The sequence below is a fragment of the Capsicum annuum genome, chromosome 5 (genome assembly GCF_002878395.1).
Source record: "Capsicum annuum cultivar UCD-10X-F1 chromosome 5, UCD10Xv1.1, whole genome shotgun sequence".
NCBI lineage: Eukaryota > Viridiplantae > Streptophyta > Magnoliopsida > Solanales > Solanaceae > Capsicum > Capsicum annuum.
This window is the reverse complement of record NC_061115.1, coordinates 155,837,475-155,861,751: the sequence shown is the minus strand read 5'-3', so window position 1 is coordinate 155,861,751 and position 24,277 is coordinate 155,837,475. Positions and strand designations below refer to the sequence as shown.

Sequence of the window (24,277 nt, the reverse complement as noted above, 5' to 3'; positions counted from 1 at the left end):
TTGCAACATGGTATTAGAGTAGGCAAGAGGTCCTAGATTCGAGTCTCTTCATCACCCATTATTATCAAATAGAATTTTGATGAGCTATAATCTTCACAACGGTTCTCCACAAGGAGTAATTTATGAATAATAGGCTAGGATTGGGTGTAATCTAGACAAATTAGTATGCCATAGTGGATCGAATTCCTAAACATTTTTGGCTAAGATTAGGGAGAACGTATCCTAGTTTCAATTTTTGTAATTGGTTTAAATAAATACCATACCTTTTCAAGTAGACACCAATGGTGAGAAAGAACTTGGAGGAGAGATGATGAGAAAAACATCAAGCGAAGGAATTTTCTTTAAGAAAGTGAGGGAGTTGGTCCCATCTTTCAAATCGGAAAGGGCATGCCAATAGGGACCAAACATGTCCTTTTCCCTTTAAGTTTAAATGTTATCTCTTTTCCATTCTTTAAAAACAAATTATAATTTCTCTTTTCTCTTATTAACTCTTAAAGTCTCATTAACCATCTCTCAATGATTATCTTCATCCTTTCAATTTTCTTCTTCTTTTTATCCTTTTCCTTTCTAAATCAAAATACCTAAAAATGTTTCATCTTAAAATCCTTCAAAAGAGTCTGAAACCCCTTACTCACCCACACCTACTACATAAAATACCTTTTTTAACCCCTTCCACATTTGTGTCCATGATAGAAACCACCATAGAATAAAACTAAAAAATCACAAAACCAAACTAATAAAGAGCCATTATTATGGATACCAGTAAGGATTTCGGGTCATTAATAGAGACAAAATTATTTGAGATCACTACCCCTCTAAAAATTCATAAATTAATACTCCCCCTGAAAACCCCAAAGAACCAGGTTCCCCTACCCTCTTTGAGTCTTATCGTATTTTTTTCAATTATTCGAAGAGGGAATTTCAATCAAAAAATAGAACGAAGAGTAAAAGGGTGAAAAAGGGCACAATAGTTTATGAGGAGCATGTTGAGGTGGTTGATGTGGGTGAAGGATAAGGTGACATTAATGCTGATGAAGGAGAAGAAGAGGAAGAAATCTCAGGAAGGAAGGAGGATCAGGTCCTTTTAAGCAAAATGAAAAATCACCACCCCCAAGAAACAGAATGCAGTGAAGACAATAGTTTCTAAGGGACCTATTCCCATGAAGGAGAGTTTGAAAGAAGAAGAGTTAGGGAGTGATTCTAAGAGGAAGAAATTAGAAAAACATAAGCAAGTTGTGTAGAGGAAAGAGAGGAATGCGATTCAAAAATCTTAAAAAGTTTTGTCAGGAAGGGAATTTGATCATAGTATCTTTGAACAACCAGGGATGGTTGAACAAGTAGTGTATGTAAGACATTAGGGTTAGTTTCATCTCTTTGAAGAACTAGCTTCCTCTATGTTTGAAAAAGTGGTTATGGAGTCTTTTTTACCCTATAAAATTTTTGGAGGATGGATTAAGTCTATTTCCATTAGTTCAAGGGAAAAAGGTGAAGATGGATTAGGAGATCATAGGGAAGATTCTGGATGTTCCCATTATTAGAGACAGACCTGTGAAAAATAACAACCTTCAGCAGAATTCATGTAGACTACTTCTAAAGTGGAAGAGACTTCTATATTAGGAGTCAGAAATATGTTCCTGAATAGAGAGTATCAGTAAGTGTTTGATTTTACAAACAAGGGGATACTTACCAGGTCTAAGAAGAGGATTGTGTCCTCTACTATATACCTTTTTATTATGGAAATTCAGAGTTAGTTTGAGCTAATTAGTTTACCTATATTGGTGATTAAACACATGTACAAGGTTGTGCATGTTAAGGAGGGAAATCACGGAAGGCCCTATGCGTATTTCCAAAATAGGGTGTTCAATTATCTTAATGTTGTTTGTGAAAAATGAACACCTGTTACTATGAAGCAGATATTTACTTTGCACACTTTGGTAGAAAATTAGTGTGTTGAAGGAAAAGTTGGAACCAAGTCCCAAGTTTCATAGTGGATTGACGCATAAGAAATATTGAGTATGGAGGTGGATGGATTAAGACTTTCACTAGCTTCAAAGAATGCAAAGATTACACACATCAAGTTAAGGAATCAACCACTATCATTAAAGGAATTGAAAACTGAGAATAAGGCATTGAAAGCGCGAGTCACTACTTTGTTTGGAAAGGTCAAAGAGCTAAATATTCATGTCAAGGACCTTACAAAGCTGTTTCTAAATAATCATTCTACAGTTTGAGGCAGGATGGAGATGCTCCTTATATCTCTTGCTACCAAATATCCACCCTCTTAAGCCCTCTCGTTATGTATCCTTCTTTAGTCAGTTTCCCTTGGTTGTGTTGTGGCTGATTAGTTTAAGTTCTTTATTTTTTTTGGAATTGCAATTTAGGGTACTTCTCCGGATCATGCAATGAATGGATCTTTTATTTGTGTTTATCATGTATCTCTTCTTCATGTTTGCTCATTCATGTTATTGTTTCTCCAGTGGCTATGAGTTAACCTACTTATGCTTATTGATTAGCTTTGGTTTATTGTATTTACTTTTGATGATGCCTAAAAAGGGAAGATGATCTCACTAGAGGCAGGTATCTCGCTTCAGGAAGGTTGCTCATAAGGACTTAGTCTCAAATGTAATATTGATAAAAAAAATTGTTCTTGATAGAGAGAAGATAACTGAAGGGGGAAGTACTGGTGAAAGTGGGAATTTGAGTTTGAATTTTATAATTATTCTGGTGTTTGCTGAAGTAAGAGCAAATATGAATGTTCCTTATTATTGTTCTACAAAAGACAGAGAAGAACAAAACGTTTGAGGATAAAAACATATTTTGCTTGTTTAGTCATTCACATCTGATAATATAAATAGACAAAAGAATAATATTCTATTTCTAACTAGGAAACTATTAAAATCCTATTCTACCTTCAACTAGGATACTAATAAATCCTATTCTATATCAACTTAAATAACTAAATTTCAAAAATAAAAATACTAAACTAAAAAGAAAAATAACAGCAAATAACTCATACTTCAACACTCCTCCTTGATATGTTTGATAGTAACTCCAAGTTGTTCACGAAGAGTTTCTTTAAGAAGAGCTTTGGTAAATATATCAGCGATCTTCAATCCCTTCTTGTTCTCAGCAATTTCATTGAACATCTTAAAATATTTTATCATAAGGTTATTCCTAATTACCTTGAGAATCTTGTTCTGTTGTAGCATCTCATGAGAGATGTTAAGAGATAAATAATCAGAGTCCACAACACCCTTCACAAATTCAAGGTACTCGGGCATAAACTCCTCACAGTTATCCATAATGAACATCTTCCAAGCTCCTATTCTATCCTTGTAATCTTTGTATTTGTACCATTCCCCAACAATAGAGCACATCCCACAATGATCATAGCTTACTCAAATATGAACTTTCAGTTCTCCACCCGTTAACCATGCAGAAAGATCAAATCTAGGTAGTGATTTGTAGCTAGCATCTTCATCCTAATTTTGTGCTGATGGGATCTGATGAGCAGCTCTGTACACTAATTCCTTTACCCTTGATGCATATAACTTGGGAAACTGCTCTTCTAGGTAGTGTGCAAGAATCAAATAAATGTTGGGGTATCCATTTGGATGCTCCAGTTGGCAAACTGGATATCTACATATCTTGTCACTAGGATTGATCACACAATTTTCACAATAAACATGGCCACAATTAAGAACTACGGGTCGGCATAACAACTACCTGCAGATACCATAAAGAAAATATCTCATAAGAATCTACTTTTCACTTGCACTGTATTTTTATCTGTGAAGTTAAGATCTTTTGATGTTGCATCCTTACTAGGTTTAGAACTCGATGTTGCAGGATCTAAAGAAACATCTCCAGAGGAATACTCTCCTTTCTCTACTGAACCATATTTTTGTGAAGTACCAGAATGACGTGAAGCATTGTCTGGAACATTATCATTCTTGCAATAGGATTCTGATAAATAGTCATCAACATTATCATAGTTTGACACATCATTGCAATCATCCATCCCATCATCTCTATCCTTCTGATCTTCATGAAATGTGAGGTCTGAATTGGCACTATTGTTATTGCCAGAGTCTAGAGATCCGTATGTGGTCCCACTTACAGTATGTGGCTTATCCTTAGTTATAGCCTCTTTATTGTTTTGAAGGTTTTGAGGATTTTCTTGAGAAGTGATTTGTTCGATTTCAACGTCCATTGTAGCGCAACAATTTTCATTTTTTCCAGAATAAAAAATAAAATCATCATGGTTGTACTTGGTGGTCACAATCACCTGCTCACATTGACTACTTCAACAAACTTGCTCAGAATTTGAGTTCCAATTCAAAGGAAAACTTCTTTTTTATCATTTCAACTATAATCACTTCTTGACCGCTAGAATCAGAAATAACACAATTTTTATCTTTGAATAGTAACATAAAATCTCGTTATAGTATTTTACCAACACTTCATAGATTTTGGTGAAGATTAGGTACCAATAAAACATCTTGAATAAATTTTGTACCTTTGGGAGCTTCAATTGACACAGTTTCTTTACAAACAATCTGTAACATGGTTTTATCGGCCAACTTGATAGTACCTTTGGCATATTCCAACTTTGTAAAATATTCTCGTTTACTGGTCATGTGTTGAGTGCAACTACTGTCCAGAAACCATGTGTCTTTATCATTCAATCTTGATGCTTCCATCGCCGTAAAAACAAACTCTCCTATTCTTTAACTTTTAAAATGTTGGCTTTTTGAGTTTGTTGGTTGTTCTCCTTCTTCACTCTACAAAACCTTTTAATATGACCAAGCTTATTGTAATATCTACATTGGAGAGATAGTTTCTTCCCCTTAAACCAACAATCATCCTCTTTATGATTAGTTTTTCTGCAATACTTGTATGGAGGAAAGTTTTCTCTATCGCGAGAATCACCTTGATTATTTATACTAGAATTAGTAGAGGTTTCTAGGATTTTACCTTCCTCTTGAATTTGCATCTTCGCTTTGAACTTGGATTGAAGAGCAGTTTCAGTAGCTTCTTCTAGCCTCAAGGATCTTCTTTGCTCTTGAGCTTGAAGAGCATGTATGAGTTTTGAAGGTGACAGTATTGTGAGATCCTTCAAATCTTTGAGTGAGGAGATCTTTGCTTCAAATCTTTTTGGCAAACTCACAAGAATCTTTTCCATGATTCTTGAACCTGTAAGCTCTTCTCCCATAAGTATGATTTGGTTTACAACCTTTGTCAACTTGTTGGATAATTCTTCAATAGTTTTTGAATCCTTAATTATGAGAATTTCAAATCCTCTTCTCAGATTTATCTTTTTTATTTGCCTAATCTTGTCGCTTCTATGAAATTCTTCTTTCATCTTGTCCCAAGCCTCCTTTGCAGTCTCACTCACCATAACTCTAGCAAAACTTACTTTTGAAAGTGCTGATTGTATGCAAGAGAGAGCTTTAAAGATTTTTGTAACCTCTTCTATGTGATTCTTAATTTGCACCATAGTTGGATTATCTGGTAAAGGATTTACCTCTCCTCTAAACTCTACCACTTGCCGTAGATCATATGCTCGCAAGTATATTCTTTGATAGCCCAAATTGGATAATTCTCATCAGAAAAAATTGAGGGTGAAGGAATTGAAAAATTGTTGGAAGCCATAAAAATATTGACTTTTACGCAGGGTTATTTTTGGGGGTCTTCTCTCTCACAGATCCCTTAAAAAACCTAGCTCTAATACCAATTATTGTTCTACAGAGCACAGAGAAAAAGAAAACGTCTGAGGAAGAAAAAATATTCTGCTTATTTATTCATTCAAATCTGAGAATATAAATAGACAAAAGAATCCTATTGTATTTCTAACTAGGAAACTAATAAAATCCTATTCTACCTTCAACTAGGATACTAATAAATCCTATTCTATATCAACTTAAATAACTGGATTTCAAAAATAAAATTACTAAACTAAAAAGGAAAATAACAGCAAATAACTCAATACTTCAACACTTATGTATAAAGTTTGTTATCGTAAAAAAGGCAAATAGTTGTTTTATATTTTGATGATGACTTAGAAACCTACTCAGGGACCAGGTCCACTAGATTCATTTGCTGAAGATTACTAAACGATAACTATACATAGCCGCACTCAACACCATTTTTTCCTGTAGCATAATTACTGTGCAGGTGCACAGTATACAGTATTAGGTACCTGGTCCAATTGAATTACAACAAAAATCCTTACGCTCTGTATAAGCAAAAGGAATCAATTATGATAAATTGTTTTTGCATGTAATTTATTCAAAAGGTAGAAAAAGTTCTCTTACTCAAGATATTGAAATTTTCATGTTCTTCAATTAGCATTAACTTGAGTATTGTTCTAAAATTTATTTACTGCAATATTTGTGAGTAATTTTATAGTTTTGTTTTCACTTATTTTGCGTAGGTAGAGTTCCTATGAATGGTTGACTAGAGTTAGTTGATAGAGAAAAGGTTGAGATAGAGTCGTCTTGGGTAGTTGTAATAGAGCTATTAAAGCCATTCCTATGAATGGTTGACTAGAGGTAGTTGATAGAGAGAAGGTTAAGACAGAGTTGTCTTGGGTAGTTGTAATATAGTTATTAAAGCCATAGAATTTAGGTTAAATACTATTGGATTCTATAATCAGAGTTATTTTGATTATAATGGATCTTGGGAAAACATTTTAGAATAGGTCATGATTTTTCTCCCTTGAACTAGGAGGTTTCCAAGTAAAAGTCTTGGGTGTTGATTTGTGTTGTGTATTTTACATTGTATTTTAGATTTATTACTATAGTTGTTACTTAGGAACCTGGTCCCTTTGTGATGGTGAACTCTTATGAATCAAACGAAACAACCATCTATATGTAACCACAAGTAGACACAAGGGGTCACTCATAGTCAAATTAAAAAAAGAGGCAGCAGTAACCCGAATAGAAAGATTCCCTAGGAGATTCTACATATAATTTATCTGCATTAAGAGTTAGGATAGTTGAGGAACCTATGCCTTCACCTCTTCAGTAACCTGTTCCTTTACCTCCTCAGAAACCTGCTCTTTCACCTCTCCTTAAACTTGTGCCTTTACCACCTAGGAACCTATGCCCCTACCTCCTTATCAAGCTTAAGTGTGATTGATTGTATGGATATTGATTGTACGGATTTGAATAATATCAAAGTTGGTGAAGTAGGAAAAGGGAAAGGATCCAATGTTTGATTCTCCTGTAATAGAACTAGAAGGGAAAAATGAATTGCACTTGAATCTTGGAGAACAAAAAGGAGTGAAAGCAGCAAAAGACACCTTTGTGGATAGATCTCAAAATGGCTTAGCACGTGGATTTCCAATGGCCAATGGAACAGAATTACTTCAATTCAGTTGCTGCCAAGGATCTAAAATGATGAAGTCTGCTTGTGTTTAGAGGTTTAAAAATGACACTACATTAGGTGTTGTAAAGGACCCAATATGTTATATCAAATGGTACTAGTGGACATTAAGTTTAATTCATGCAGAAGAAGTTTACGATCATGCATTTGTGGGCAATGCATTTGGGGACAATTATATGTGCGATGATTCCAAAGATACATATGCCATAATTGAAATTATTAGGCACATGAAACATTCAATATTTCCTACAACGTAAACCTTACAGGTGGCGTGTGTGACCTTTTTTCGTTAAGAGGTCTCTGACTTATAACCTACTTTTCTATTTTAGTTATGTTTATTTTTGGTCTGTTATGTTTCTATGTCACTAAGATTCAAAGAATCTTAGCCTCACCTTTATCTTAGTGACATAAAAAAATAACCACCTGAAGATAAATGTGACTATAATAGGAAAGTAGGCTAGCTGTCACAGACCTCTAAGCTAAAAAGGTCACAAACGCTACATGCAAGCCATTTGTTGTAGGATATATTGAATGTTTCATGGGCCTGATAATTCTATAATGGCATATAGATCTTTGGAATCATCACACATATCGTTATCACCTGAAGCAATGCCTACAAATCCATGATTGTGAATTTCTTCCTGCATAAATTCAACCAAATGACCACTTGTACCATTTCTAGCAGCATCTTGGGGATCCTTCTCTACATCAGAAGTAGTGTACTTTGTAAACCTCCGAACAGAAAAAGACTTCCTCCTTTTACCTCCGAACAGAAGAAGACTTCCTCTGAATAGGTTCCTAAGGAGGTGAAGGCATAGTTTTCTAAAGAGGTGAAGCCACATGTTCCTGAAGAGGTGAGGTCATTGGCTCCCACAAGTATCCTAACTCTCACAGCGGGCACGGTATATGTAGCATCTTTCGGTGAATCTTGTTGTTCCTGCAGTTGTTGCCTTTTTTGTTCATTTGAGTGTGACTAACCCCATGTCTCCATTACACTTACATGTAGATCATTGTTTCCTTGATAGTAAAATGAGAGATTTTTCTCATGTTACTTGCTTTAAGGAATTTAGCCCACTGGTGAGAAGGCATGTTGAAGACATTATTAATTTGATAGGTCAATTTACTGAGTGTCTTTAAGTAGCGAATTCAGCTTCTAATGATGTCAATAAGCAAATTTTAGATACATTGATATATCTCAAATTTATATCAGAGGTCCTATCAACCGAAGTGGTGTCGAAGAAATCTGATAGGAACATATCGGCTTGAAAACTTTAAATGCTGAAACTATATTATGCAGTTTACCAAATTAGCACTTACCTCATTGTTACCATCTCAAAAAGAAAAAATTAAGCATATATGCTCTCAATATGAAACTAAATTGCTGATACAGTCTTATCTTTTTATGTTAATTTTATACGTATCCAAGTAGTCAAAACAGTTATCATCAATAATCGCTATCTTCTAAGAATTAAAAAAATCGTTATTGAAAAGAAAAAAAAATAGGATGCGATACTGGTCTTACATATCTCTATATTATTGTTAGAGTTTGTGACCCGAATTTTGTTGATCCGGCCCTGAAAAGTTTGCGGTGCGACTCAAGTTTGTGATTTTTTGTAGGGTTTGTATGTTTTTGGGCTTAGGATCTATGTACATACGTATTGCATTAGTACGGTTAGTGGGCTATTTCGGGTATTTTTAACTACACGAAATTGAGATTATTGTCTACGCCTTGTATTCCTTTTCTACATAGTGAATTTCCTCTACCTCTGCCCATGATTTTTCTCGCAAGGGCTTTCACGTAAAATCTTTGTGTGTTCTTGTTGTTTTTTTTTGTTTGTGGTTTGCTCATTCTGTCTGATCATAACAATTATTAATAGGAAAGGATGTCGCCTCCTCAATCAGCCAAAGTGTCTTCCTATTAATCATCCATTTATCATATCAGGACAAGGATTTAGTTATGTTTGTTGTGACATATTAATTTTACTTTTCTTAAGTAGTTTCAGTTTTGAATAAAAATACTCCCATAGCTTGCTCATAAGTAGTGTATCCACATATTTATTTCAAATTCAAATTTTTAATAAAATGACATCATCACAATATATGCACGTTTCCCTCATTATTTGGTTACTCTTTTAAAATTTTTAAAAATACTATTCTTTACTTTCACTGTTTTTTTTTAAAATCACAATCTGAGCATGTTAGTACACAACTTGTCTTTTATCTTATCCCTGATAAAACTTCCCCTATTATATCTTATCTCCAAAGCCTATTCTACTTCTATATAACAACTTATATACCGTAGAATACATCAACTATGCAAATCTCTATCAACATTCTCCAAATACTAATGCTTCATAGTTTGTGTGTTTTATTTCTTACAAGTGCAATTGCAATCATTCTGTGCATTAAGTGAAAATATTCTACGACTAATTCTGTATCGGGACGATTCAAAGCTTTGATTTTTCAGTTATGGTAATTGATTTTTTTTTTGATTTTCGAGTTTAGAACTAAGATCGAAATTGGTTGATTTTTAGAAGCAACAGGGAAATACAGTGGCTACTGTACTTTATTATCATCGCGGAAATTCCATCCCAACTGGTGATGAGGAGGTTCTGTCATGGTGCGATGCCTTCTGTCTGCCGAGTTTCAGCATTTGGCCTCTAAGACACATTTTTTTATAATACTTTTCATCTTTTGACAATCTCATAATATTATGTAGATAATAAAACTAATTAATGGAGGAGATTTTCATAAATACACTGCATATGTGATAATAAAAAGGGAAGTCAAATTGCTTATTTCCTCTCTCAAATATATTTAGTTTATATTCTGTTATGTTTTATTACTTTGTCAACTATCAAGTTTACATGGTTTTATGCTGCTCTTTTTGCATCATTTTTTAGTATTTGGTGTAAATTTATCAAGTTATGCTCTTAAATTTTGAAGGTTCTTGAGTAGTATGTTACTAATTGAGGGAGAATTCTATAGTTTGATGAAAAAAAAGTCTTCCAGTAAAAATCAAGTATTTTTCTACAGTTTGAAGAAAGGTTCTTTCTCTTTTTTTGTCTGTTGAAGTTATTACATAGTAATAGATATGACAACTTTATTATTTTACATGTAGAGAAAGAAAAACTGTCTCAAAATTGAGGGGTAACTGATTTTCTGCCCAATTGTTGATAGCAGAAGCATTAGAAAGAAGAGGTTGAACAAGAAAATGGAACAAAGTAAAAAAGAAATAGTGAAAAATATTAGAAGAGGGGAAGGATGAAGAAGGAGAAAATGACTCAACGTACTTTCTTTGAGGTTTGTCCTTGATTATCATAATACCTCACTTTTTATTGTTCTTAAGTGTTAATTTATCGCCACTCCTACTCTTCTGCGGTTAGTCATCTTTCCAGGTACTATGAATGTTATTTCTTTGCGTGGGTTTTTTATATTTTACTTTGGATTTTACAATTCAGTAGTATTTTTTTTATATTCTATGTTTTTAACCTTTTTCTTTTATTTTGGTTCTTTGAATTTGTAATTAATTAGAAACAACAACTCAATGCAGCAGTGTAATGACTCTTCAGGTCATTTTCCAAATTATCTACTTATTTTCGCCGTTAGAGCATTTTCATAGATGCCTCAAGTCATTTATGACTTACTAGAACTAATAGTTTGGTTATCAGACAATTCGTTTAGCTTTAGGACCAATTCTCCATTAGAAGTCTTCGCTTGTTCCAAATGGCCGCCAAGAAAAAACTTTAGACACACGACCTCAGATGCAAATTTTTACTGCATCAGAAGCTTTGGAATATCGGTTTTAGGCTATAAAGACCCTTGGTTTGGGTCTCAAGATACCCAAGTTTATTTCAACCAATTAGTTGGAAAGTGAGAAAATTGGTAGACATGGGTGTGAGGCCCATAATTGGTCTAAATGATCTTGGATAGAAAATATGATTTCACTATGCACCTGGAATGTCAAATTTAGTAGTGTTACATAGTTATTTTGCAAGAAATGAAGTCTGAACAAGTCCGTGAGGTCAAAAATAAGTTTTGAACTCGCGGACCCCATTTAACCGCGACCAAGGTACTATAAATAGAGTCCTTTATCGTGAAATTGACCATTTTCACTCCCCTTTGAGCCCTAGAATGATAGATTAACTTTAAATTAATTTGTGGGGGTGCGTTAAAATCTTGATTAACATATATTTTCATGATTAATAATAGATTAAATGTATGAATCCTACCTTTTTTCAAGATTTAATTTCTTGAATTTTTACCAAAGCGCCAAATTGCTTGAGAGCTTGAGTTTTGCCCAAATATGCTTGGTTTTCATCTAATTCTTGAGGGTTATGATTTCCTAGTGGTGTATGAACATTGAGTTGATCTCAAAAACATATTTTATGCATGTGGGACCCACTTGGAGGTTTTTGATATCATTTTTGGATTCGAAGCACAATGGTGCAATATGGGTATTGAAATTTTTATAATGATGTGTAGATTGTATTTTTGATAGCTTGGAACCCTGAAGAAGCTTCTCGAAAAGGAAAAGAAAAGGTTTAGAGGTTCGTGGGCTTTCTTTAGATTTGAGGTAGGTTATGCTTACTCCTTGTTAGATTAACCTATGTTATGATATAATTGTAATATCTTATTATATTGAGATGGGTTTTATGTATTGAATTGATGAAATGTAAAACTTGGGTTAGTTTGACAATTAAGCTATATGAATTTTAAAAGCTGGAAAGCTTGACTTGTCTCCCATTATATTAGGTAGAATAGACTTGATTACTCATGTTTTGCATGAGAATGCCTTAAAATACTCAACCTTATATATAATGCACAAGTTGCTCATACGTAGAGTAAATTGGCCTTAGTTGCTTATACTAGGGAAGGTTGCCTTGGTTTCATTGGACTTAGTAAAGGTGCTTGAGTAGAATATCGACCTTAGGTTTTATGGTGGTTTGCTATACATCTAAGAGTTGATTTAGATACCTTAGCCTAGTTAGGGGTAGAAATTGACTTATAATGCATTTTAGGGATTTACATACGAGCTTGTTGACCTACCTTATGACAAGATTTGTGGTTAGTTTCCTTGAACATTTACGCCTAGTAATTGACTAAAGAGTGTCCTTTTAAGGCAATATTGATTATTCTTGGTACTTTTTGGTTATGTGGAGTGGTATTGAGAATGCCCAAGTAATTATGCATTTGTATTCCTTGTTGGCTAAAGCTTATGCCAAGCTATTAATTAGGTTATTGCAATTATCTGTTGGTTGGGATAATGAACATGCGATTACATGAGGCCTTGTGTATAATATAGCCTAAGTCATAAATGATATTATTGACCACGCTATGAATAAATTATGGATCGTGTAATACTTTATCAATTGTTCATACTAATGATGAAATATATTTCGGCCAATAGTATGCCAATGAATATGCTACTAATGGGCCATAGTTCATGATATTGCTTATGGTTATGCCCAAGGTTTAAATGACTAAATTATGGATTTTGTAATGATGAGTCCTTGACTATATTCTTGATTAAGCCATCATTTAGGCTAGTGTTTGGGCCGTTAACTATACTATTGCCCAAGTATGATCATGCTTAATAATTATTCTAATAAATCGTATTGAAAATCTTTCTTATTGTCTATATTGGAAATGATGATGTTAATGGTGTTATAAGGCATGCTTGTTCACTATGTGTAAAGATACTCTATAGATTGTGTTGGACTCATGTTATGCTTTGTCTAGTAACCCAACTATTGATTATATTAGAAAGCCTTCTTGTTGCTAATATCATGAGCCATGATACTAAGGGTTCTTAAAGTATATTTATTAACTACATGAGAAGTTACGCTACTAACCATGTTGAACCAGTTAATGCTTTGTAGTATACATGCTATATATATATATATTCAAATATTTATGGATAAATTGTCCTTGACGATGAATGATGTGGTATAAAGGTATGCTCCTCCTTAATTGCCCTTTACTTTTGCCAACATGGGGTTTGAACTTTACTTTAGCCCTCGTAGGGCTTGTCATTTACTTTAGCCTCCCGGGGCTTATCATTTACTTACATGTTATTTACTTTAGCCCTCGTGGAGCTTGCACTTTACTTTAGCCCTTGTGGGGCTTGTCATTTACTTTAGGAATGGTGGGGCTTGTTCTTTTTTATGAACCGAGATGAGGTCCTTGCCGCAATGAGCATCCTGAACCATGGTAGCCCAAGATCCCTTCTCTAATTGGCAATCATATACACCATTCCTATACTATAGGAAATGCGAAAAAAACATAGTAAAACAGAAACATAGTCATTCTCTTACTTAAAATGAACAATATGAATATAAGAAAACACATGACACCAGTCTGCAAAATCTCTAACAATATGAAAACAATATCTGTCTGACTAAAATACCCTCATGGACTCCAAAAAATCATTAAAACGAATTGGGCACCCAACCCGTTAAGCGACGCGCTGTGTCGGTCCCTACTAATGCGATTCCTGGTGCAACACATTAATATCGCATTGGCCCACTATTTTGATCATCCAAACATGTCTCAAACATCATCCAAAAAATTCAAAACTTCCCTAAGACACCCCCTTTACACCCCTGAATATGAACCAACTCAAAAATCTGCGTCTCAGGGTCGGAAAGATTGATTTAAAAATCATTAAAGTTTAGGAGCTTAAAATATGACTAAGTCCTTTTTAACACTTAAAAAAATTTTAGCTTGTAAGGTCTTTAAGCATGCTATTATGGGTGGTACTAAGTCGAGAATGCTATGGGGTATTACAATTTACCTATATATATATGATGTTGAAATAGGGGCAAGGGGCATGAAATATGATAGTTTTAAAAATTTAGTCCTGAATTGTGTTGCTTTTTCAAACCTAAAGACACCCAAAGAAAATTTGGGTTAGTCTCCTCCTTTCAAAAGGGCCACATCTTAGCTACATGTACCGGATAGTGGCTAAATACACCAAGGCGATTGACATAAAAATATATACTGTGTAACACAAATATGGTGGTCATAAACCCTCCATTGTTGGCAGACGTGGTTTCAAGTGTTACCCCCCTGGGACTAAACTTTCTCGATGAAATACACAAATTCCCTTAAGCCCAAATTAAAATATTTTTCACATACCATTTACTAATAACCATAGAGTCTTTCATTAAGGCATTTTTGAATTGTTATTGTCATACCGACTGACTTACAAGCTATTCTAATTATGCTAAACCATAACCATTTTAACCAATTAAAATCTAAATTTTGGTTTGAAAATTCAAAACCATAACTCCCAAGAGCGTTCCAAAACCTTTTTTATTTTTACCAATTGATGCAATACAATATATTAAAACATGAGTTAAACTATGTAGAATTCTTGCTTAAAGACAAGTTAACAAAGTGGATTAAGGTTCATGTTGATAACATGATTCAAAATCCATTAACATTGTGAAACTCCAATTTGCCAATTTCCATCATTACCACAAGACGCTGATTCAGTCCACAATCCATCATTTAAAGCATAAACTAATCAATTAAAAATAAGATAAAATAATGCAAGTGTTCAATACCCAAAAACCCTCAAACCTAGTTTAATCAAACATTCAAAAATAAGATAATATCAAGTAAATTGAACCTATAATACAATAACTAAAATAGGGAGTATCCAACATGCCTTTTGACAGAAGGAGTTTGAGAAGAACTTCAATTTGAAACCTTGGAATATAGAATTTTTGAAATGAACCCTTATTTGGTGTTATAGAGAATTTGGAAGGAAAGAAATAATATATTTGTGTTATAAGGTGAGGGAAAACAAGTTTTTATTAGTCATAGGATGATTTAGGACGTAAATGACTAGTTTTCCCATGAAAGACTAAAGAGAAATGTGTGTTTTAGCGTCTTTTCAAACATGGGTATTACATGCCCTTAGCGCAGAGCATAGAGGGATTGCCTCACTTTTATTGTGGAGCACACTAGGTGTGCCTTATCACAGACCCTTCTGGTTTGCTCATAAAAATGCTCATAACTTTTCGCTTGGATATCAGATTAAAGCAAAAATGGATACATTGGAAAGATGACTCAATTAGCTTTCACCTGGTGGGTCTTGAGCTTCTAAAATAAATATATTCACAAATTTATACACCTATAAAGTTTACCCTTGTAGGATTGAATACCAAAATGCAGTCAATAACCAAAGTTCTCAACTACTCAATTTTTCTAAGTGTTTTCTGTGAATATTTTTCTCATTGATAAAACTTTATAAATTAGGTAAATGATCATGACACTTATATTTATATAGAGATCATTGGGTTCAGGTTTATATACATAGTAATGACGGTTCATATTCTAGCCTGAAAATGTGGGGTATTACATGGTCATACCAATGAGAATAAATTTAAAAATTATTGTTTGATGTTATTCATTTTTATTGCATTAAGTTCTTTTTCCACGGAGGCTATGGATAAAAATGATTAGGATTTGGAAAATGGGATTTTGGAGAAAGATATAAAGAAGTTAGTATGCAACAATGAAGTTATTACAATACACAATAAGGCCTTGCTATTTGGAGTCACCTATTGCATTTCTTCCTGTAGCATGATATTAGTGAACAAGTATGTACTTTCCAGCTATGACTTTAATGAGGGAATATCATTGATGCTCTATCAGGGACTTCCCAATCTTTGTTGTACTTTTGAGTTTATCTAGGTATAGAGGTAGGACAAAGACGAATAACTATTGACCCTTTGTTTAGAATTTTATTTCAGTGGTGGTGGTTTCTAGCTTGAGAGTTTTTGGCATAGTTTCTATAGACCCACTCACTTGGAGGCTAGTCTGGTTGCCTGTTAATGTTATATTTATTGGGATTCTAAAATAAGTATGTTCAAGCAAAATATACTCCCCATTCATTTTTGTCGTACTATGAATTTTCTTATTTTAATATGCCTATTATTTTATTTACTATTTGTTGCAGAAGTAATGCATTGAACCCTGTAACTTGATTGAAGAAGGTGTTTTATTCCAACAAATAATAAATGCATAAATACAATAGATTATGTACCAACTTTGGAAAAAAAATAAAACTGATTACCTATAAATCTGCTTCTTGATTCCTACAGATCAACTATCTAAATATGGCTACGTATATTACTAGGAATAAAGTATTTATACATTCTATAACAAACCCCGTTGTTGTTGGAAGCGCATCTATGATGCACAATTCTCTAAGATATTTTTTTTGATGTGATCAAGTTTAGATGGGCCTTTATGCAAAATTGTATTTATTGAGAGTAACAAATTTCTGGTTCAAACCTTCATGCATGTGTTAGTTTGACTACTTCAAATTTTAAGGCCAATCTAAGTTTTCAAATGTTTTTTTTGCGATATAGTTAGAAGCACAATTTTATCTAATTTACGATTTATGGGATAGTTTTATGATAAAAAATAAAAGCAATTTTTGATATGTTTAAGTAAATCAAAACAGAATGGATATGTAAATTCTCAGGAACAAGCTCTAGAATTAAAGACATCTATCTTTAGGGTTAATTTTGTCTCATTGTTACTTGTTGACATGTCTTTTGCTGAGTAAGAAACTCTGACTCTAGATTTATTTCAGTAAAAGTTGTTCGATTCTCCTTGCTGGAATATTTTAAAAGTATTTCTTTTAGTCAAAGAAGTGTTCCCTTGCTAATTAAGAAACTCTGACTCTAGATTTATGTTTGACTCTAGACATAAAGTAGCATTTGCTAATAGGCTAGAAACACTGCAACAATATCAAAAGCAACATAAACTAGCATTTTTAACTAGGTAAGTGTTCCCTTCTTTTCCAAGATATCAAATAATATAAGAAACTATTATTGGAGGCTCTTAGAGAAATTCGTCTGGTTTGATGAAATTAAAAGTTGATAGGCTATCATTATCACATGAATCTTGGAACTTGACTTGTAGTTTATACCCTTTACAATAGAATGACTTCTTTTTCTTTAACCTTAGTCTTTCACATATCAATATGGAGAAACTCTTTTGCTCCATCCAGCTGAGTTTACTTTTATATGAAAGAAAAGAAGCTTATGATAGATCAGGATCCATGAACACTCAAAACTTGATTACAATACGTGACAAAAGCAGAAAAGGGTACAAAATAGTTAAGTTCAAAAAAAGAAGGTATTTTAGTTTATGGTCAGCTATTTATGTTCTTTTTGTTATACCATTAACATCGTCAATTTCGGTCTTTGACATATTATATCCATATTTTGTATCATCCTTAAAGATTTTTTTAGCATAGTAGCTAAATTAGTGTTTACTAGTGAACACTCAAATTCTATGACTTGGCTGAATTTTGTCTTACTTTCCAAAGTCCATAGTATATCAATGTTGTTGCATCACTATCCTGAAGAATTTTACTAATGTGATCACTACTGTTCTTGAGATATACTTATTCTACAAAATCCATAATAACAGAGTTTGGACAGCTTTTGTTCTGATGTTATGATAGTTTCTTACATAGAATTTTGATTTGATATTTTCTCTTGGTAATATTTATATGTTCATTTGTTCAAAAATTAGAAAAATAAGTATTAGTTCTGTTGTTTCAACTTACACAGATAGCACCACGGCTATTATCATGGTATGTCTTTTGTATTTACGAGAGCGCAAGATAATAGGCGTCAAAATGCTTGTTGTTGATAAATAACAATTATTACTCTAGACTTTATAGTTTCTTGTTGTCACTTGGAGATAAAAATCTGTTATTTCATTTCCTCTTTGATCATAATACGCAATAATCTAAAGATAACTAATACATCAAGTTGGAACTATCTACTGATTTTCTTTTCCAAATCTGCATCATATCCATTACTGATCCATATTTTAAGTGCAACATAAAATTATAATAAAGTTTTTAAATACGAAATGTTACTTGCCAACCAAATGCTACTTTATGTTGGCCTTCAACCCTAAATACATCACGACTTGTATCATTTGTAATATGATGCATTTATGAGATAACAGTTGCAGAGATGCAACATTTAATTTCTGTTTACCTAATTGTTTTCACTGGTGGAATACTAATCCTTTTTTCATTCCATTGGTTATAAATGGGAGATCACTAACTGTTTCTTGACAACATCATATTCTATAAGTACATCTTTGTCTCATTGTGTTTACTTCTAAGTGTGCTATATTATCTGGCATTTGTTTCTTCTGGGATTATAAATTTCTTGAAATTCATGATTTTCCTTATAAATGTCAGACATTTGAACTTTGGATAGAAGATATTTCTTAAACATATGTATCTTTCTATTATTTGGGGGCTATTGGTGTTGATGTTTACAGCTAAAAAACATATGACCAAATAAGAAAAAAAAGAGAAATTTGTTATTAAGTTGAAAGAAGAGTTGTTTAAATACAAGGAAATTCTAAAAAAATGTGCAGTAACTCAAAAATTGAAACTTCCTAATATCTGAAAAATAAATCCAGGAATGAGATCCAAGCCATTACCTGCGTGTTTTCTTCATTAACTTTGAATTTGTGATTGTAAATGAGAGGCCTCATAAGATATGATACTCCATTCTTAGCACATATATAATATGAATATTTGTATATAAGATTGAAAAAATCATCCATCAAACTTAGGTTTATCAAAATATGTGTTTTTAAGCAGTCCTATTTAACAATATCCTTTAATATTACACTGCTCAGGAACTTGAACACATAGTTCCTCTAACTCAGGCCATTCATTAGAGAATTTGTCAATAATAACATGTTGTAACTCTTACATCACATCATCCTCTAATCCCCCTCTTCAGTACAAGTGATTCTAGGTGCACTCTAAATTAAGAAAATCTTATTATTTAGAATGGGTTCCTTCTATACCCCTTGACAGTTAGTTTATCTAGATCTGCATATTTCATTTTTGAACCTTTTCCTTCATCTATAGTACTGCTACTCTCTACATTTATCTTATTTTGATAGGTAATTGAATAGGATAGAAAGGGAAAATATTAGGTATTAATTTCAGATTAGATAGATGACGGAATGTCTTAACATAAGTTAATACTAAATCAGTAGACTATTCAATCACCTAGGATGATAAATCAGTAGCTAGATTAGCCATTACTGACGACTGGTAGGGTTAGGGTTTATGTTGAAAGCATGCAAAAGAAGATAGAAGAGAGAGAGTTTTTGGTTTACCCACCCTTAGGAATGTCCATTAAAACTTTATATAGGATGTCGATACTGACATGTAGTAGTCCAAAAGAAAAATAATAACCAATTACATATTATGCTCAATATTTTAAATAGTTCAAAACCAATATGTGATGCAAGCATTTTTCTAACGAGTTTCATAGATATTTCCCATAAGTTTCATAATGTGAAGTTATTAAAGAAGGGCCAATGAATCTTTTTAAGAATTTTAGATATCTCATTCAAAAAGATTATTGATCTAATTAACTCAATTGATTTAATTATATAATAATAAAACTTATTAGTACTCCCACACAGTTGTTCAATTTAATATCATTCTCAATACTATCCCTAACTAGTTCTTTAATTTCAGGTCCTATCGATAAGGTAGGTTAGTGTGGTTGGATCAAAGATTACTGCAATTGATAATGGCAAAATCAGAAGAGTGCTAAGGGAGAGAAAAATGTTTAGTAACGTAACTCATCTATGTTAGGTACAAAGGCAACAAGGGGTGCGAATACATTCATATAACAATTTTTTTCTTAAAGAACAAGGGATATATAAGTAAGCTGGGATACCAGAAAAAATGTGTTACTCTGATTCTTTAAGAAGGCGAGACTACATATTTAATGTTGTAAAAAGGTTAGACTATCGATTATAATTTGGTGACATATCTTATGTAGGGGTCTTTACTTTTTGACTAGAGTACGAGTCATGAGATTGAAAAATGTACTACCCCACAATAATGACAAAGTTGTTTATAGTTGCGAATGTTATCATAATTAACATGGTTGGAATATTTTGAAATAAACTTCTAATTGGAAGGACATTCATCTTTATAATTTGACTGTACCCCAAATCGACATAGTGAACAAGTAGAGCATAATGGAAGAAAATATCTTAGTTTTAAGTGGAAAAAGTACCCAATATGCCAGATCCATATAGAAAAAACAAACAAAACAAGAAAAATTGCATCAAACCGAACTAACTTTGATCGATATTAGAATATATATCATTAAAAAATAAAATACCAAAGTATTCAACCAAACATTTTAGCAAATAAATTGAAATAAAAAATACTCACCCCCTGATTTTTCTTTCACATGGACTCTACCTCTCCCAAAAAGACAATATCCAAACTTTGTCCAATTACATTTTGCTCCCTCCGTTCCTAAATACCTGTCATATATTTATTTTGCACACCTCTTAAGAAACACAAAAACTAGAAGATAATTTCACTAAATTACCTTTATTTATTACTAAACTTTACTTAATACTTCTTTATTTTGCACCATATTATTATCTTTCCATATTTATAAATAAGGGTAATAGTGGAAACTAACAAATAATTATTTCTTAGTTTTTTGAAATAAAAAGTATTATGAAATATTTATTTATAGTAAGATTGACAAATATTTAGGGACCGAGGGAGTAATAAATATATTTAGGGCATGTTTGGAAAGTTACCTGGTAATTGAATTTAAATGTAATTAAGTGTAACTATAGTGTTTAACCTGTCTGTTTGACCAAATAATTACTTAGTTGGTAGGTAACAGAGGGTAATTGAGAGGGGGTAGTAACACTCTTCAAACCTCAAGGTAATTACAAGATCACTTTAATTTATTTTTTATTTTATTATAATTTATTTTCTTTAAACTTTTTAAATTTGTTCTTAATTTTTTAAATTATTATTCTTTTAAATATATTTTTATTTTATTTCCTTTCATCTCTTTCTCAACCTTCTTATTATTCCACATAATTGCTCATATTCACTTTTATTTCTTTTTTATTTTATTGCTTCTACATAACTATGATATTATAGTAGCTATTTAAAAGTACAACTCATAATATTTGAAAGAATGGGTCTTTAGCACACAGTAATATTAGTATATAATGAGTGGTGCGATTAAAGTAGAAAGTATTTGTCGAAAGAAATTATATATGTATGTTTACTCTTTCTTTTTGAAATGTATTTATTTAAGATATATTGACCAAACTTATTTTATATTATGTTGAAATTTGATATAAGAATATTTATTTACTTTTTTTTTATTTAAGTTATATGTTTTAATTTAGTTTATTTGTTTTAGTACTATTGACTTATTAGTTCACATTGCATGTTGTTCACTTTGAATTTATAATTGACACAATTAGTTTATGTTTATAAATATTAGAAATCCTTTTTCCAAATATCCCGTGTATGATATTCTTACAAAAATGTGTTGTTTTATTATTTTTGAGAAAATGCTCTATTACCACCTTGAACTCTACGCGTAAAAAATGAGACACACCGAACTTAAGGAGGGCCCTATTACCCCCTGGACTAATTTAAATCATATTTTTGACAACCTTAGTTCCTACAAGGAACATACGTGGTATACACGTGTGCCAACAAGGACCCTTCTGTGAGTTGTGTCACGTATGTGTCACGTATTTGACACGTAGGCACTATGATTGTCAAAAATACGGTTGTAATTAGTCCAAGAGGATAATAGGATACTTCCAAAGTTCGGGTGTATCTTAACCTTTTCACGTATAGTTCAAGGTTGTAATAGAGTATTTTCTCATTATTTTCTTAAACTAAGTTTAAATATTATTAATTTGACACACACAAATAAATATCTTACAATATTAGTTACAAACATATGATTATTAACTTGTATACTTTTAAGAAAACGTATATCTTAAATATCTAATTTGATATCTTTTAAAGAAACATGATTTTTAAATATTAAATATGTAATACATTTTTTTGATTATCAAATTTTATTTTTAAAATAACTTGGATGCACTAATTTCAATTACTAGATGGCTTTTCAAACAAATCCTTAACAAACATTCTTTTTCTTCTACATCTATTTAAAAGTTAATAATTGTTAATCTTTTTTTGCACATACTAAATGAGATAACACTGCATTTTCAATGCAAAAAGTTCTAATCACTTAATAAGTGATCACCTAAATGCAATAACATTGCATTTAAGAAGTGTAGCAAAAATTCTAATCACATATTAAATACTAATCTTCAATAAAAGATCACTTACTGATGCATTTGTGGTTAGATCTTAAAGATCACCGCTCATTAAAAAAATTCTGAATTAGTGTTCACACTAGCTTTTACAACATTTTATTAAATTGAAGTATTTACTTTTTAAGACTTTGATCTCCCATTGTACTTTTGTTCAGATGCATGAATAAATAACACAAAGAGTAAAAAATTAATATAGATTTGCATAAATGGAAATTTGATAATATTTATGAATATTTTTCAAAAAGTAGACTTTTATTAATTAGGGTTGGTAAGTGTATTCACCTCCTTTTTTACTCATCCGAATTACAAAAATTCATCTTTTATCAAATAGAGTAGAAATTTTTTTGAACTTATCTATTTGAAAAGGACTTTATTCTTACTAGTATCTCTCTACCCATACACACAGAAGAGAAAGAGAAAGAGAAGAGAGAGATGAAGGGAGTAAAAAGTAAGAATTCAGGGTTGATATCTGATACAGAGACACCACCATTGCCTTTTGAGAATGGTGTCAATTCTGAGGATGATGTGGTTATTGAAGAGGATCTTGCCATTGATGAAAAACCTAAAATCGCTAAAGCTTTTATGAAATTGAGACCTTGAGAAGCAAGAGGACTCAAAAGGTTTGTAGTTTCATTGCTTTGATCTCACCTAAAGCATTTTTCTTCACTCTTGTTTTGTTTTTTTATTTAACTATTATGTAATTATTTTAATTGAGTTGATGGTCTATAGAAAATAATCTGTCTATCCTGTAATGGTAAGGTATGGTTCGCGTACACTGTAACCTCCGAAGATCACACTTGTGGGAGACTTCAATTGTTGTGTTTTTTTAATGGATTTGCGGATGCTTTGGAAACTAAAGGGCAAAGTTTTGTATCTAATGAAATGACAAGTTTCATAAAGTTGTTTACTTTGCTTCTGATTTCCACTCTTTTTTAACTTGTGAAACATAATGAAACCCCACAAATTAATGGACAAAATTTATGTTTTTTAAACATGTAAGGCTGGGCAAAGACTACAAACATAGGGATGCTGTGGAGAGCCTAATGACGTGCTTAGATCTTATTGATGAATTTAGAGAGAAGTATTTCTTTTACTACCACGTTATTTGTCCATTTCACTTTTACTTGGAGTATATTACTAGTTAGCAGATCTGATTTAATAGGAGGACAGAATACCAATTTCATTGGCCATTTTTTGTTATTTGTTGTCCTTCATTTTGACTTTTGAAGCTTGTTGTCAGGAAAATAATTGTTTTATTTTTTGATGATAACTAAGAAACCTGCTCAAGGACCAGGGCCATTATATGCATTTACTGAAAATTGCTGAAGGATAGCTGTACACTGTCATACTCTGCACAATTTTTTGCTGCAACATAATTATAGTGCAGGTGAAAATTTTACAATATTGGACATATGGTCTAATCAAATTACAAAAAAATCCTTACACTTCTATATAATCTAAAGGAATCAATTCTGAGAAATAATTTTTGCATCTAATTTTATCAAAAGACAGCAAAAGCTCTCTTTCTCAATATCTCAAAATTCTTTGGTTCTTCAATTAACATTATCTTGAGTCTTGTTCTAAAACTAATTTACTCTAGTTGTTGTGAGAAAACTTATAGTTTTGTTTTCAACTTGTTTTTCTTTGGTACAGTTGCCTAAGAATGGTTGACTAG

General features: G+C 32.2%; 1 protein-coding gene and 1 pseudogene across 1 annotated transcript; one reads left to right on the top strand and one right to left on the bottom strand.

The window, feature by feature from the left end:
* Positions 1 to 4,723: 4,723 nt before the first annotated feature.
* Positions 4,724 to 5,500, bottom strand: LOC107854117. The gene has a single exon (XM_016699112.1). It carries the CDS (start codon positions 5,498 to 5,500, stop codon positions 4,724 to 4,726), a length of 777 nt encoding a protein of 258 aa, XP_016554598.1.
* Positions 5,501 to 15,846: 10,346 nt separating this feature from the next.
* Positions 15,847 to 23,202, top strand: LOC124898550 (annotated as a pseudogene).
* Positions 23,203 to 24,277: the final 1,075 nt, after the last annotated feature.